This window comes from Nannospalax galili, unplaced genomic scaffold (genome assembly GCF_000622305.1).
Source record: "Nannospalax galili isolate Female #2095 unplaced genomic scaffold, S.galili_v1.0 scaffold637, whole genome shotgun sequence".
NCBI classification, from domain to species: domain Eukaryota; kingdom Metazoa; phylum Chordata; class Mammalia; order Rodentia; family Spalacidae; genus Nannospalax; species Nannospalax galili.
The window spans coordinates 607,332-624,877 of record NW_008340411.1 but is presented as its reverse complement, the minus strand read 5'-3'; the positions used below and the strand labels follow the sequence as shown (position 1 = coordinate 624,877).

At 39.5% G+C, this 17,546-nt stretch overlaps 1 protein-coding gene across 2 annotated transcripts in view; it reads right to left on the bottom strand.

The window, feature by feature from the left end:
* Bmpr2 (bone morphogenetic protein receptor type 2) overlaps window positions 1–17,332 on the bottom strand; it is a 197,676-nt gene extending 180,344 nt beyond the window's left edge. Inside the window, exon 1 of one of the 2 annotated variants that reach the window (XM_017798761.2) lies at window positions 16,884–17,332. In XM_017798761.2, the coding sequence (XP_017654250.1) occupies window positions 16,884–16,959 (76 nt within the window). In that variant the 5' untranslated portion in view covers window positions 16,960–17,332. The remainder of the gene's footprint in view (window positions 1–16,883) is intronic. The other variant, XM_017798762.2, reaches the window with a different exon arrangement.
* Window positions 17,333–17,546: the final 214 nt, after the last annotated feature.

Sequence of the window (17,546 nt, the reverse complement as noted above, 5' to 3'; positions counted from 1 at the left end):
TATGTATAATTTGTCAGTAGGTTGTTGGAGTAATATGATTCCCTCTGGTTTTTTTAATCTAGCTAGGCATTATTTATCTCTCGCATTGCTAACCCTTCCACCATGGTTTCCCCATTTAAGGTGCCCCCGTTTTTCCCATTTCTCCCTTAATAATACCCTTCTCCTATGGTCCTTCCTCTCTTGAGCTCCTTCTTTCCCTTTATTCCCTAGGTTCCTTATATAACCTTCCCCCCCCTTAAAATAATCCCATTTTTATCCATACCTCCCTTATTAACACCTGTTTTCTACTGTTCTTCTCTTTCAGATTCTTTCTTTTCCTTTACCTCCCTGGTTCCGTTTTATTATCCTGGTTCCTGTAGTTAATGTCTGGACACATACTCACTTAGGATTTGGTGCTAGGATCCACATATGAGGGAGAACATGCATTGTCTTTTCTTTTTTTTTCCTGAGTCTGTGTTACTTCTAACTCAGTATAACAGTTTCTAGTTCCATCCATTTACCTGCAAATTTCATGATTTTATCTTTCTTTACTGCTGAGTAAAACTCCATCATATAAATGAACCACATTTTCATTATCCACTCGTCAGCTGAGGGACACTTAGGTTGCTTCCATCTCTTAGCTATTGTGAAAAAAGCAGCAACAAACATGGATGTACAAGTGTCTCTGCAATAGGATGAGTTCTTTGGCTTTGACCCAGTTATACCACTCCTTGGCATATACCCAATTTCTCTTCTTTTTAGTAACAGATCTCTAACCAAACATTCTTTCCAGGCTGGGCTATAGCTCAGTGGTAGAACAGAGCCCTGGGTTCCAAGCCCTAATACCACAAAAAAAGAAAAGCCTTCCAAAAAAAGTATGTTGCAGCAAGAGGTAAATAAACAGAATTCCTTCTGTTTAAAGCATTTAGCTTTAAATCTTTTTTTAATTAACAGGAAAAAAAATCAAGATTGCCTAATCCTGTCAACTAGTACAACTATGAAATAAAAAATTAAGCGTACAAAACAAATTTATAATTTACTAGATAGGGATTCCCATGTGCCTAATCCCATCTAAATCATACCTAGAAGAGCACAAAAGAAATTCCTAAAATATTCCTAATAGATTTCTAATAGGTTAAGACTAGACATTGATAATATTTTTTATTTATTTTTATTTTATGTGTATGAGTGTTTTGCCTGCATGTAAGTGTACCACATGCACACAGTGTCTACAGAGGCCAGAAGAGGTCGTTGGATCCCCTGGAAAATTACCTACTGTTGTTAGCCACGGTGTGAGTTCTAGGAACAAAACCCAAGTCTTCTACAAGAGCAGCCAGTGCTCTTAACTGCTAAGCCATTCCCCCCCCCTTTTTTTTTTTCAAAACTTTTTGGTACTGGGTCTCCCTGTAGCCCCAGCTGGCCTGAACTTGCTACAGAGACCAGGCTGGCCTCAATCTCACAGAGATCTACCTGCCTCTGCCTCCCAAGTGCTGGGATTAAAGATGTGCCACCACCATGCCCCAAGTTATTTTTATTTACATGTGCCCTGACAAAAGTTCTTTCAGTTTACTTCATTGAGGAAAAAATTAAATACCTGCTTGCAAAGATACAAACACAAACAAAAATCTTTTTTAAGTTATTCTGGTAAGTTAACTGATAAGTTAAAATCTAATAACAATCAAAATCTTCCTCAACAACACTGTGCCATAAAGTAAAATTTAAGTATTTAGTTATTTCCTCAGCTTTACCAAATGAAAACGGTTACTCAATAAAGATACTAGCAATGGACACAGTGGCATACACCTATAATCCCAGCACTGGGGAGACTTAAAGCTGGTACAAAAATATCACAAATTTGAGGCAAGACCCTGACTTAAAATAAAAAAATAAATTAACACAAAAAAATTAAATACTTTAAGTGTAACTATTTCATCATTTTCTTTAATAAAAGAGAGTGCACCAAATAAACAAAGAAAAACTTTATTAACCTGGGAATAAAATTCCCAGTAATCTATTTAACCACAAAGATTAAATACTTCTACACTAAAAATTATAAAACATTCCAAGAAAGAAAATTTAAAAGAGCATCTTGAAGAGGGCATGGTGCTGGGATCACAGAGAAAAGCCTGTCTCCAAAAAATGGAAGGAAAGCCAGGTGAGGTGGTGCACATCTCTGATCATAGCACTCTAGAGTCAGAGGCAGGAGGATCTCTTTGAGATCTAAGTCAGCCTAGACTACACAGCAAATTTGCAGGCCAGCTGGGGCTACAGGGAGACCCTGTCTCAAAATAATAAAAAAGAAGAAAGGAAGGGAAGAAGGGAAAGAGACTTGGAAGAAAAAGAAGGGAAGGAGGAAAGGGAAGGAGGATGTTGGGAAGGACAGAGGGAGGGAAGATGGGCCTAATAAATGGAAAGGCAGTCCTTGTTCACAGATAAGAAGACTTATAATTAAGATGTCAATACCCAAAACAATCTACAGATCCTAACAATCCCTATCAAAATTCCAATAGCCTCTCTTTTGCAAAAAATGCTGATCAGCCAAATCTATCTTGCAAAAGATGAATAAAGTCAAAGGTTCATGGAGAGATGACTCAACAGTTAACAGCACTGGCTGCTCTTGAAGAAGACCCAGGTTCGAGTCCTAGCACCCACATTGTGGCTAACAACTGGTCAGAACTCCAGTTCCAGGGGATCTAACTCCCTCTTCTAACCTCTGAAAGAACTGCAGCACACAGATACACTTACATACATGCAAGCAATATACTCATACACATAAAATAAAAATAAAATTAAATTCAACTTTAAAAACTTACTACAAAGCTGTAGTAATCCAAGCTGGTATAGGAATAGTAGTGCATATACACCAGTAGAGTTGATTTGAAGTCTAGAAACAAACTCATACAACTTTGCCCAACTGATTTTTGACAAGGGTGCAACTCCATTAAATGAAGAAAGGACAGTCTCTTCAACATGTGGTACTGGCAAAACTGGATTTCCACATGTAAAAGAATGAAGTTGGATATTTACCACATGCTATATACAAAATTTAACTAAAAATGGATCAAATAGCTAATTATAAGAGCCATACCTACACTCTTCTTAGAAGAAAACAGGAATAAATCATCATAGCTTCGGATTTGGCAATGGATTCTCAGATATGACACAAAAAACATGAATAAAAACAATAAAATAGATTAACTAGACTTCCATCAAAATTGGAAGCTTTTTAAAAAATATTTTATTTATTATTTTTATTTTATACCTGCATGTAAGTCATCCAATGCCCTTGGAGGACAGAAGAGGCTATGGGATCCCCTGGAACTGGAGTTATGGAGAGTTGTTAGCTTCAATGTGGGTACTGGGATTCGAACCCAGGTCTTCTGCAAGAACAGTCAGTGTTCTTAACTGCTGAGCCATCTCTCCAGCCCCCAAAATTGGAAACTTCTGTACATCACAGAACAGTACTAAGAAGAACAAAAAATACTAAAAAATGAGAAAATAATTGTAAGTCATATATTTGATAGGCAGATAATACCCATATATAAAGAACTCCTAAAATACAATGAAAAGATAAATAATCAAATTAAAAAATGATTCACAGGGTTGGAGAAAGATGGCTCAGCAGTTAAGAGCACTGGCTGCTCTTGCAGAGAACCCAGGTTTGAACCCCAGCACCCACATGGCAGCTGACAACTGTCTATAACTCCAGTTCCAGGGAATCCAGTGCCCTCTTCTGACCTAGTCTATGGGCACTGTACAACACAGGCGCACTTGCATACATGCAGGCAATACACTCATACACATAAAATAAAAAATAATAATAAAATATTTTTAAAATACAAAGGACTTGAATTGACATTTCTTCGATAAAGATATTCAGACAGCCCACAGGTAAAGGAAAAGATGCTTAACCTCATTCATTATTTAGAAAATTAGAAATTAAAACCCACAATGAGAGGCTGGAAAGATAGCTCTGTCATTAAGGGTCTGGTGGCTCTTGATCCAAGTTTGGTTCCCAGCACCACATGACAGCTAACAACTGTTTGCAATTCCTCCAGTTCCTGGGGATCAAGCACCCTCTTCAGGCCTCAGTGTGCACTGCATGGCAGAGGTATACTTACATCCATGCAGGCAAAACACTCATACACAGAAAACAAAAACAAATCAAAAAAGAATTTTTTAATCCACAATGAGATATCACTTCACACCCAAAATATTGACCTAACGTTCAACTTTTTTTAGACAAAAATTTCATGATGTAGCCCAGGTTGACCTAGTAGAACTCGTAATCCTCTTGCTTCCACCTCTGAAGTGCTGGGATTACAGTTGTATACTACCATACCTGACTCAATAATTTACTTAAAAAAAAAATCAGAAAGTTATGTGTTAGTAATGATATAAAGAAACTAGAACAGCTGACCATGGCAGCTCATGCCTTTAAACCCAGCACTTCAGAGGGCAAAAGGATTATGAGTTCTACTAGGTCAACCTGGGCTACACAGTGAATTCAAGGCCAGCTGGGGCTACAGGCAGACCATCTCAAAAAGGCAAAAAAAAAGGAGGGGAGGGGAGGGGAGGGGAGGGGAGGAGAGAGAAAAGAAATTCATTTTCTTAGGAAGGAAGGAAGGAAGGAAGGAAGGAAGGAAGGAAGGAAGGAAGGAAGGAAGGGATTAGAACAATCAAATATTGCTAGTTGGAATATAAAATGATGTACCCACTATGGAAAACACTTTGGAAGCTTTTTAGAAATTCTAAACACAGACTTTCCATGTGATTCAAAACTTACACTACTCTTGGGTATATACAAAAGAATTAAAAGCAGGGACTCAGATACACACCCATGTTCACTGCAGCATAGTTCACAACAGTCAAAAGTAGAAGCATTTAGCCAATGACAGAGATAAACAAAAAGATTTATACATATGATATAGTATTATTCAGGCTTAAAAAGGGCTGAAATTGGAGCTGGAGAGATGACTCAGAGGTTAAGAGCACTAGCTGCTCTTGCAGAGGACCCGGGGTTCAGTTCCCAGCACCCACATGATAGCTAACAAGCATATATAAATAACTCCAGTTCCAGAAGATCCAATGCCCTCTTCTGATCTCTACAGGCACTGAATGCATGGGTACGCTTAAATATACATGGAGGTAAAACACTCATACACATAAAATAAAAATAAATTTTAAAAAATAACGTAACTTGGTGAAACATACCTTTACTCCCAGCACTCATGAGGGAGAGGCAGGTGGATCTCTATGAGATCCGGGCCTGGCTGGGGCTACAGAGAGACTCTGTCTTACAAAAAAAAAAAAAGCCAGGCATGGTGGTGCACTCCTGTAGTCCCAGCACTTAGGAGGCAGAGGCCAGGCTAATCTCTGTAAGTTCTAGGCCAGCCTGGTCTACATAGTGAGTTCCAGGACAGCTGGGGCTACAGAAAGACCCTGTCTCAAAAAGACCAAAAATAAGGAATGAAGTTCTGATACATGCTACAACACTGATAGACTGTGAAAACATACAAGAGCCAATAACAAAAGGACAAATATTACATGATTCCTCTAATATGAAGTATCTCAAGTAGGCAAATTCATAGCCACCAAAAGTAGATTAAAGGTTACCAGGGTCTAGAAGGTAGAAGGGAGACAGAGTTAACGCTTAATGATTTTAAAGTTTCTATTTTGGGGATCTAATAGCAGAAATATCACATCGTGAATATTTGAGCTGTACACTTGAAAAATGTTTCAAATGACAAGTTATACATTTTACTGCAATTTTTAAGACATAACAAAACCAACTGTTGTTGGTGTGGGGTTTTTTTTTTTTGTTTCACAAAAATTTTACTGCAATTTTTAAAACATATCAAAACCAACTGTTGTTGGTGTGGGGTTTTTTTTGTTGTGTTGGGTTTTTGGGTTTTTTGAGACAGGGTCCCAATGTAGTCCCTGCTGGCATGGAACTTAAATGGCTAAATTGTGTAGTGTGAGAATTATATCTCAGTAAAGCTACTTTTAAAAAATTTAAGGAGCCAGGCATAGTAGCACAAGTCTTTAGTCCTAGCACTGAGAAGGCAGAGGCAGAGGTAAGTGTATCTCTGCGACATGGAGGCCAGTCTGGTCTACATAGCAACTTCCAGGACAGCTAGGGCTATAGGGATTCCCTGTCTCAAAAACAACAACAAAATATAAGGACAAATGTAACAGCTCAGTGTTAGAGTGCTTTTCTAGCATGCACAATGCCCCTGGGTTTAACATAAAGTTTAAATGTCAAGCCATGTACTATGGCCAGCTCCTATGGCCTTGGAAGGCTGAGGCAGAATTGCTAGAAGTTCAAGGCCAAGCTGGACTACAAAGTGATACTGTGCTTCAAAACAAAGTTTAAATATCATTAACTAAATCTCACTGATTTAAATATATGATACTTGGTTTAAGGCTGAGCTGAAACTGACCTTAGCATTATTTATTTTAAATTTAGGTGCTGGGGAGAAAAATTACAGACAAAATCTTAACTTCTAATTATTTAAAGTATTTTAAAGTCCTTTCCAAGCTTAAAATTCTCAACCCCAACTCTTTTTAAGGCACCCTTTACATATTTCTGTGCATCATTCTTCTACTGTCATTAAAGCATACCCCTAAGGAGCCCTCCTTTACACTTGTGCTAATTCAACACATGTAATCAATATAAAACTTATTTTTTTAATATTTTATTTATTATTTTTATTTTATGTGTTATGAGCGTATTGCCTGCATGTAGGTAAGTGCACCCATGTTGTGCAATGCCTGCAGAGGACAGAAGAGGTTGTCAGATCCCCTGGAGCTGGAGTTACAGACAATTGTTAGCTGCCATGTGGGTGCTGGGATTTGAACCCAGGTCTTCTGCAAGAAGAGTCAGTATTCTTAACCACTGAGCCATCTCTCCAGCCCCTAAAGCTTATTTTTTTTAATTAATTATGTTTTTCTCAAAGAAGTCTTTAACAATTTTAGAATGCCTCAAATTTTTCCCAGTGTCAGCTAAATTTGAAATACTAGAGCTGGAATGTATCTCAGTAGGAAAGTGCTTTGCCTAGCATGCATAAGGCCCTATGCTTGGCTATCATCAGCTCGGGATCAGCTCCAGAGAAAAAGAAACAAAGAAAGAATATATAGATAATAAATAAGCAAACATATTATTAAAAGTGCTATATACTTATTAACAACTACATATGTAGCACTGGCTTTTCTTAATCAATATGCAAAAAGACTGCATAAGTACTGTGTCATCCAGGCCATCCCCCTCACTTTACAAAAGATACAGAGAGCAAAACAAGGAATTAAGTAAACAACTAACAGTAACACTAAGCAGGAATTCAGAGCTTCCGACTCTAGTTAGATGTTTCACTTAGGAATCATTTACTTTCAGAGATAATTAAAGCCTAGGGGAGAAATAGCAAGAGAGAAAAATCAACAAGAGAAAGGAGTAGCTCTAGTAGAGAAGACAAAACATTGAAAAATGACTACATTTGGGTATTAGAAAATCACTGCTAGTGAGGCATGGTAACTCACTACCAGCACTAGAAGGGCTGAGGCAGGACTGCCACAAACTAGAGGCCAGACTGGGCTACATAGTGAGCATCAGGCTAGCCAGGTTACACAACAAGACCTTGACTCAAAAATAGAAAAGAAAAAGAAAGGAAATCACTGCTGACATTGTGGGGAGAGGAAGGAAAACAAGGAGTTTAGGATAGGGAAATCAAGAAATTTTCACTGTTCTTTGAAGGTTGGGCATGGAAGCATACACCTTTAATCCCAACACTTGGGAAGCAGAGGCTGATCTCTTTGAGTTGCAGACCAACCTGGTGTACATAGCATGTTCCAGGCCAGCCAGTGCTACATGGAAAAAAATATTTTAAAACAGGATGAAGAAGACCAAAAGACATTCTAATAGATAGGCAGTGGGCAAAAATAAGAAAGGAAGCTTCAAGGAATATTAATTTGTAACTAAAACCAAAACATGTTATCTAATTTAGTATAGCACTAACCCTTTTATATGTTATTAACAATTCTCATCCACGTTTACTAAAATTAAAACCACTTAGGACTGGAGAGATGGCTCAGCAGTTTGGAGCACTGGCTGCACTGGCTGCTCTTGCAGAGGACCCTGGTTTAATTCCCAGCACTCACAAGGCAGCTAATAACTATCTGTAACTCCAGTTCCTGGGGATCTGATACCCTCTTGTAGCCTCTGCGGGCATTACACACACTTGGTGTACTTACATACATGCAAGCAAAATACATACACATAAAATAAAAACAATAAATGTTTTTAATTAAAACCACTTAGCAGCCATCAAAATGGCTCAATGGGTAAAAGTGCTTCCTGTATAATCCTGACAACCTGAGTTTGGGCCCCAGATCCCACATAAAAGAACCAGAAGTAAAGACTCCATTTGTGATCCCAGCACTCTATAGCAAGGTGGGAGAGACAGAGACAGACGAACGAGCCAGAAACTGGTACATGCAAAACCCCATCAGAAATAAAATGAGAGATCTGCCTCAAAAACAAGGTGAAAGGAGAGAACCAACCCCTGAAAAGGCTACCACATGTGTACTACACTCAGAAGTATACAAACAAAATATATATTTAAAACAAAAAAAAACCATGTAATTATAATGATATATATGTATGAAAATGCCATAATGAAATCTATTATTTTGAATGCTTACTAAATGAATAATTTTTTTAAAAAACACACTTATGGGTCAGGTATGGTGACACACACCTTCAATCCCAACACTTGGGAGGCAGAGGCAGGCAGAGCTCTGTGAGTTTAAGGCCAGCCTAGTCTACACAGTGAGTTCCAGGTCAGCTGGGGCTACAGGGAGACCCTGTCTCAAAAAGACAAAAAAAAAAAAAAAAAAAAAAAAAAAAAAAAAAAACCATCACTTATAGGCCAGGTGTGGTGGAACATACCTTTAACCCTAGCACTTGGGAGCCAGGTGCAGGTGGACTTCTGTGAGCCTGGCCTACGTAGTGAGTTCTAGGTCAGCTGGGGCTACATAGTGAGACCCTGTTCAACAACAACAACAAAAAAATGGGGCTAGAGAGATGGCCCAGCAATTAAAAGCACTGGCTACTCTTCCAGAGGACCCGGGTTCGGATATCCCAGCACCCACATAGCGGTTAACAACCATCTGTGACTCCAGTTCCAGAGAATTCAACACCCTCTTCTGACTTCCACAGGCATTACATGATATGGGTGCACTTACATGCATGCAGGCAATATGCTCATACACATAAAAATAATAAGTAAAAAAAATTTTAAAAACCCATCACTCTCCTACTAAGTTTCCTTTCTGGTAGAAGTAGGACAAAAATAAAATGGTCAAAATAAAAATACAAGGACTGGGATGTCTGTCATACTCCAGAGCCTCGGTTTGCTCCTCAGTACCACAAAAAAAACAAACAAAATAAAAACTCAAATTAAATTAACTTTTAAGACTAGGTAAGCAAAGCCTTCACTAAATAATGTATTGCTTTGAAGACCATGAAAAGACAGGCTAGCAAGATGGCTCAATGGGTAAAGGTGCTTATCAAAAGCCTGGCAAACTGAATTCAGCACTGAAACCCACATAAAGGTGGAAGCAGAGAACCAATTCCATAAAATTGTCCTTCTACACATATGCTGTGGCAAGTACACAATGTACATGCACAACAATAATTTTTAAGCTTTTTTTCAAAAAAAAGAAAAAAAAAGACCAAGAAGAGGCAAAAGGAAAAGAAAATACAAAATTTTTAAAAAGGAAAAAGGGTTTGGGCATGGTTACACATACTTGCAATGCCAGTACTCAGAAGGCAGAGACAATCAGGTCTAGCCTCAGCTACATGAGACTTTGTCTTCCCCCTAACCCCAAAGAAGGTTTGGGTAACTGACTAAAGCATAAAATAATAAATGTTTGGTCCCAAAGTTGATTGAACAAAAGATCCATTTTGTCTCAAAGTAATAGGAAAAAAAGACATAACACAAAATAACAAAGTTGTACTATAGAACCTGACAGAAGGCATCTTAAATTTAGTTCAGAGGTATGTAAGTTACAGGGAGAGGACTACTGCTATGATGCAGATTTCTAGGCCTGGGCACTGAAGTACTTGGATTTAGTAGGTCTAGGATGGTACAAAGGCACCTACTTTTGAAATAAAATCTAGTCCAACTTCACAATATTAGAACTGAGAAAACTATGTTGGATTTGCTGGGAGTCTTTCCCCCATGACTTTAAAACATTTTTCACTGCTAAAGTTATAGATTCACCAGATTAGTCCCATGGTAATAGTTTATATCTTTTACATTATAATACAAAATTTTAAAACCCATAGGCCTAAAAGTTGGTGACAAGAGTGACTGGACATATAGAATAACTATGTGACTCATCTATCTGTGTGGTGGCACCCACCTTTAATACCAACACTGGAGAGGCAGAGGCAGGCGGATCTCTGTGAGTTCAAGGCCAGCCTGGTTTACATAGTGAGTTCCAGGACAACTGGGGCCACAGGGAGACCCTGTCTCAAAAAAAACAAAAAAGGCCAGGCGTGGTGATGCACGCCTTTAATCCCAGCACTTGGGAGGCAGAGGCAGGCAGAGCTCTGTGAGTTCAAGGCCAGCCTGGTCTACATAGTGAGTTCCACGACAGCTGGGGCTACAGGGAGACCCTGTCTCAAAAAGACCAAAAAAAAAAAAAAAAAAAAAAGTTTTCTTGTTTTAGGAGATGAATGTTCTGTTCAACTTCAATAAGGTTTTCCATCTTTGTTATAAATCATAAAAATGTTTAAGGTTCCTTTCCTCCATCACTTAGGAGTTAAGGAATAAAAACACAAATTTACCAATTTAATCACTATAGTTTGAGCCAGGCATCTGTCTAGAAATACTATGGCCAACGCAGGGCATGGTATTAATCCCAGCACTCGGGAGGCAGAGGCAGGAGGATTTCTGTGAGTTCAAGGTCAGCCTAGTCTACATAGTGAGTTCCAGGACAGCTAAGGCTACAGGGAGACCCTCTCTCTCAAAAAAGACCAGAGAAAGAGCGACATTGATTTTGGGGAAAAAAGAGAGCTGGGTGTGGTGGTGGCCAGCCTGGTCTACATAGTGAGTTCCAGGCCAGCTGGGGCTACAGGGAGACCTGTCTCAAAAAGACAAAAAAAGAAAAAGAGAAATACTATGACCACAAGTAATACTTAGAAATGCTTTCATCAAATGGTAAAGTATTATGCTGCTCTTTCAGGATGCATTTACTTTGTCCAAGCTGTAGATTTTTGTCATCTTTCTATATATTTTCTATCCACTTGGCTTCAAACCAGTTTATATGGGGGGGGGGGACACGTGTATCAGTTTCACTCAAATCACATTTTTAAACTTCTTTTAAAGCTGTTACAATTATAATTAAAATGGAAGAAAACTCATATTGATGTGTTAAGATGTAAGGCTGATGTTCTTTGGTCAATTAATCCTGTTGACATTTGTAATAATATAAATTTATTATCATGAATAGAGTATATGATATTGGTTTCATTTTTATTTTGCTGTTCACTGACCTGTTACACTAAGATATTTCCATTTTTATCAGTTCATTGTTTTTTATTCTTTTCTATATATTTGTGCTCTAATTAAAGTTCTGGTTTTGTACATAGAGGCAGGAGGATCTCTGTAAGTTCAAGACCAGCCTGGTCTACATAGTGAGTTCCAGGCCAGCTGGGGCTACAGATAGACCCTGTCTCAAAAAAAAAAAAGTTCTAGTTTTGTTTCTAGTCTATTCCATCAACACACGTTTGCCTCTGTTGTAATGAAATTTTCTGGTTTTGATATGTTAGTAGAGCAACCCAAATCAGCTAATATATGTAAATAAAAATAAAATGACCTAGTAGTCACACAGAATACAGGTCTCATTAACTCAGGACAGTGATCTTCCCACTATATCACTTCAAATACAGTTGAAGAAACTACAACAAAGAATGCTACTAATATGAAAAGAAGTTCTAATTCCTTTTCATAATTCATTCACCAAGTATTTCTTTTTGTGTTTTTTTAACTTTTATTATTTTTATTTTATGTGTATGAGTGTATTGCCTGCATGTATGCAAGTGCATTCATGTTGTGCAGTGCTTGCGGAGGTCAGATCCTTGTTGGAGCCCCTGGAACTGGAGTTAGGATGGTTGTTAGCTGCCATGTAGCTAACATGGGAATCAACCCCAAGTCCTTGGCTAGAGCAACCAGCACTCTTAACTGCTGAACCATTTCTCCAGCCCCACACCAAGTATTTCTTAAACTTCTTCAATGTATATAACAATAGGACAGCTAACAAAACTAGGGATATAGCTCATGCATCCATGTGGCCCTGGGTTTAATCCTCAGGACTACAAAAATAAAAGATATGGTCAAGTGTGGTGGCACAGGCCTTTAATCCCAGCACTTGGGAGGCAGAGGCAAGTGGATCTTTTTGAGATGAGGCCAGCCTGGTCTACATATAGAGTTCTAGGCCAGCTGAGCCTACAGGGAGACCCTGTCTCAAAAAGACAAAAAAATATAAACAACTAAATTAATTAATATAATTAAACTAAAAATATGAACCCTATCCTACAGATACCAGTATCAGTTGGAAGAAGACAAGCACATCACATTGCTATTCAATAGCAACACTGTAAGAGCCAGGTAACAAAGTAAGTGGCACAACTCGTTATAAAATTAACTCATTTAGTACAACTTCACTCAATATCTAGAACTTAACCTCACAAACTAATATTCAACTTCTTAACTGTTGGAAAAAAAAAAAATGTTAGCCTTAGGCTGGGGTTGCAGTTCAGTGGCAGAGGGTTCCTGGATCCCCAGAACCAAACAAAAGAAAAACAAAAGTCAGTCTTCAATGCAGGAAAGTAATGCAAGAAAGTCTTAATGTAAAATAATCCTCTCCTTACATTTCACAGAACACACCAACACCAACACCATATACCACAGGTGATATTCCAAGATAGTTCTGTAGAAACCAAAGCTGGTGTCATGTTCATGGAAAGGCCTACCCAAAGGTAAAAGAAGTTAAGTTTCCTTCCTGTGCCACCTTCCCAATTCTATGGGGAAGACTGAGGGTCTTAATTCTTCATTCCTCTGCAATTTATTATATATTCATATGTTCTATATCATTCTCATCATATACAAAATGCACTATTCCAATATACCTTGTCTTTGGGTATGGCAGCAAGATTTGATGAGCCAATGGGAAGTTAGAGGAACAGTCTGGAAATATGCCAGTAGGGTTGGGTTTGCCCTCTTGCATTCTGCCACTACTGTGACACAAACTTCTTAAGGTATTACCTTCCCTCCACACTAGGACCCAAAAGGAGACAAGTAGAACAAAATAAATGTTTGTTACATGCTATGAAGATTTTGTGGCTGCAAATTATCATGTGGCAAAAGGTGACCAAACCACCATACTGAAGAAATTCAATCAGCACTAATGATATAAAGCACTAGTTCTCAAACTCACCTCTTTTAAACTCTTTAGGGTAAAAAGAATTTTTTTTCCTAAATATATGTTCCATACAAATTCATTCAGTATACATTTTATCAAGAACCTCAGGTAACTTCTGTAGTGCACAAAATCTGAGAAACACTGAAGATTACCTATCTTGCAGTTACTCAACAATTTTCACTAACTGCTCAATAATACTAAATAGATGAATCTCACCTTAGACAATGTATATTCCTGAAGAGATATAAAGGTGAAATACAGTCAAGAGAATTATTTCAAATGCTGACCCTTAAGCAAAACTTGAATTGCCTTATTAAAACTAATAACGCATTTGGGGCTGGAGAGATGGCTCCACGGTTAAGAACACAGGTTGTTCTTGCAGAAGACCCGGGTTCTAATCCCAGCACCCACATGGCAGCTAACAACTGTCCCTAACTGCAGTTCCAGGGGATCCGACGGCCTCTTCTGTCCTCCTCAGGCACTGGATGACATGGGTGCACTTACCTACATGCAGGCAATACACTCATACACATAAAACAAAAAATAATAATAAAAAATAAAACTAATAATGCATTTAATAAATTTTCATTAGAATAAATCATTTTAAGCAAGCACATCTTTCTCATAAATTTCAAATTTTTGCATACCAACTATTCTTAGAATTAAGGAGTCCAAGAACTAGACAGAGTAACTGGAAATGAGTGATTCAAAAGAGATGATATTCCAGTAAGCCAGACTTGGTAGCTCATACAGATAATCACAGCACTTGGGAGGCTGAAGCAGAAGAAAAGCCCAAGAGTTTGAATACAACCTGGACTACACAATGAGTTGCAGGTCAGTTTGGGCAACAGAATAAGTCAATGCTTCAAAACAATGCCAACAGTAATTTATTCAGGACCCCAAAGAAGGATATAGTATCTATCAGTCTTCCAATATTTTTTCCTGTTCAGTACCCTATTTGACCTGCCAGTTACATCTCTGCATTAGTCTATCCCAAATCCACACAGGCCTTATCTAGTCACCCTGCACTTAATGAAACTGCACTAATCAATCCACGGTTAAGCATAGTTTTACACATTCAGAACCATAACACTGCATGATCCTACCTGTACCCATTATTCTGTAACTGGCCAACCGTCCTTTCAAAGTTATCTGGTGAAGGCATTGCTCTACCTCCTGTCTAATTAGAGGGAGAAGCTGTTCTGGTACAGCTGCTCCCTGTTAACATTAACAAGGTAGGTAAGGATGCAAGCTATAATCCTGGCTCCATAATTTACTATATAATGAGTTGCTTAAAATTCTATACTTAATTTTCTTTCCCTCTCTGTAAAAGGGAAATGTTAACAGCCTATGATACAAAACTGTCAGGAGGCTCAAAGAAGGAACTATATGTACAACTATTTGAACACGTGCTGATGCATAGAGAGTACCCAATAAATAGCTAGCTAGAGCTCTGAAATCCAGCTTCAAAAATCCCATCCTCTGGTACTATATAACACTAAAGAGAAAAAAAATTAAAATCACTTTTATACAAAGATTCTTATAATCTAACGCTTCTTTAAAAAGGACAATATCCTAAGAATATATTTACCAAATAGAAATAATTTAAAAATCAATGTTATTTTTCTCTTTTATCAGTTCTGATCACAAATGATAAGCACATCACTATAAATGAGAATCTGCATTCTAAAGTCAAGAATACCAAAAAAGGCAAAACGTTCTGCGATTTCTGCTTGTAGAATGACTGCTTAGGTGTAAAGGCCATTCTTATTCTTTTCATATTTTATAGGAACCATATGACTTACGGCTAGAAGATTTAAACAGCTAACAAATAAATTTGGAGAAAAACTGTTCAGTGTTGCTCAAAAAAAAACTGCAATAATTAAAAACATTAAAACAGATGTTTCAAGCCGGGCGTGGTGGCACACGCCTTTAATCCCAGCACTTGGGAGGCAGAGGCAGGCGGATCTCTGTGAGTTCAAGGCCAGCCTGGTCTACACAGTGAGTTCCAGGACAGCTGGGGCTACAGGGAGACCCTGTCTCAAAAAGACCAAAAAAAAAAAGATGTTTCAAAATGTATTCATTTCAGTCTGAATTATTTTAGTACTACATAGACTTATTATAAAAATACTAGATATTAATTGATAGACAATACCAAAAGTACAAAAGGAAACTTCCAATTTTCAGTATCTTCCCAGCACAGACTTTTAAAATGTAAATTAAGCATGTCACCTCTGTGTCTCATATAGCAATAACAATTTCTTGAATGTGAAAATTACAAACTTACAAAAACAAATTTTCGTGCGTTTTTTTTGTTTTGTTTTGTTTTTTGGTCTTTCTGAAGCAGGGTTTCCCTGTAGCCCCAGCTGTCCTGGAACTCAACTATGTAGACCAGGCTGGCCTTGAACTCACAGAGATCCGTCTGCCTCTGCCTCTCAAGTGCTGGGACTAGAAGCGTGCACCACCACGCCCGGCTTTTAAAGTTTCGTTTTTAAATGTGTAATTCATGTGGTTAATTTAAGGATCCACTCCTGAAATTTTCTAAAAGCAAATCACCAAAAGACCGTTGTTTGAAAATAAGTGCAAGGAAAACATGTTTTTGTAGTTTTTTCCCCCCAAGGCGACTGAGATTTAAAAAGGAAATATCCAAAGGAAATGGGAGTACCATTTCCTTTCACACGTTCGTAAAATGTCAAAGAACTTTCAGGAGTCAAATCTCCTAGAAGTCTGACGTGAGGTCAAAGTTGTCTCAATGACAGGAAAACCAACAGACGCCAGATGACTAATAGCAAAGTTATCAAAATACTCCTGTGCCCAACAGTCTTCCCAAAAGCATATCAAGAACACATGCCCAAGACGAAAAGATACACAACAGTTCAGAATCTCGGCATCAAAATGACGTTCACGAAACAGCAGTCAACAGTCTTCGACAATGTATCAGGACTCTCACACCCAGGCTGTACCATTTATTCTAATCATCCGCTAACACTCTTGAGTAACGAAAAGTAACGCAGATTCTCAGACGGATCTAAAGGTAGAAAGGAGGTCCAGGCGTGTGTCTTAGCCCTTTGTACTGGAAACCAAATCTGCTTCTTTATTAAAAAGCAAAACTACCCAGCTGCTTCCAAAACCTAATAGACACTGTTCACTAGTGATTAAAATATTTTTAATCCTCGCATTACCTCACAGCTAAAAATGTCAAGATACCACACCCAATATGTCTTTTTTTTTTTTCCCCGTGGGGGAGGGGACAGGGACTCCGGGAGTGGGGACAGGAAAGTCCAGGCAATCACTGAAGGTGCTTTCACAGGCGGGTCGCGACTCGGGTCCACAGCGATCGCGGCGCTGGCCTCGGCCTCCCTCCCTCCCTCGCCACCCGCCGGGCCGCAACCGAGACCCGCCGACCCGGGGCTACTCACCGGCGGTAGTGCCGACCACCAGGACGGCCCAGAGTGGCCAGGGCACCCGCCAGGGCCGCGCCAGCGACGAAGTCATCCCTGGGTCAGCCGAGAAGCAGGAGGGCAAAGAAAAGAAATCTGGAAAGTAAACTGGGACCGAGGAACCAGGGCTCGGTCGTCTGACTCCTGCCCGGATTACAATGCAGTTCGGAAGGACAAACGGCAGATGAGAGGACCTCGCTGCAGAGCTTTCATTCCACTGCACAACTGCCCCTCATTCCGCTCCCGCGAGGCTGGGGCGCTCCATTCTCCTAGGACCGGGTGCCTCGGCCCCCCAAACTGAAGGCATGTCGGGGTGGGCGGAGAAAACCCTTGCAATTATTTCCCTCGTCGTTTCACGATATCAAAAAAATAGCCGGGTCTGGGAGAACGCATGTCCAGGTGCCGGGGGCTGGAGGGCGGGGACGCGACGGCCGGGGGCTCAGTACAAGTCCCCGAGCGCCGTGGAGGGCGAAGTGGGGCTGGTATCGGCGGCCGGCGGCCCGCGTCGCATCGCTCGCCGCTCGGAAGACAAAGTTTCGCTTCGGTGCTCCCTTCACTCCGAGGTCGACAGCCGCCAAGCCTCTCCGCCGACTGGCTCCAACACAGTGGCCTCCTCCATGGGCGAGCCCGCAGCCTCCTCGG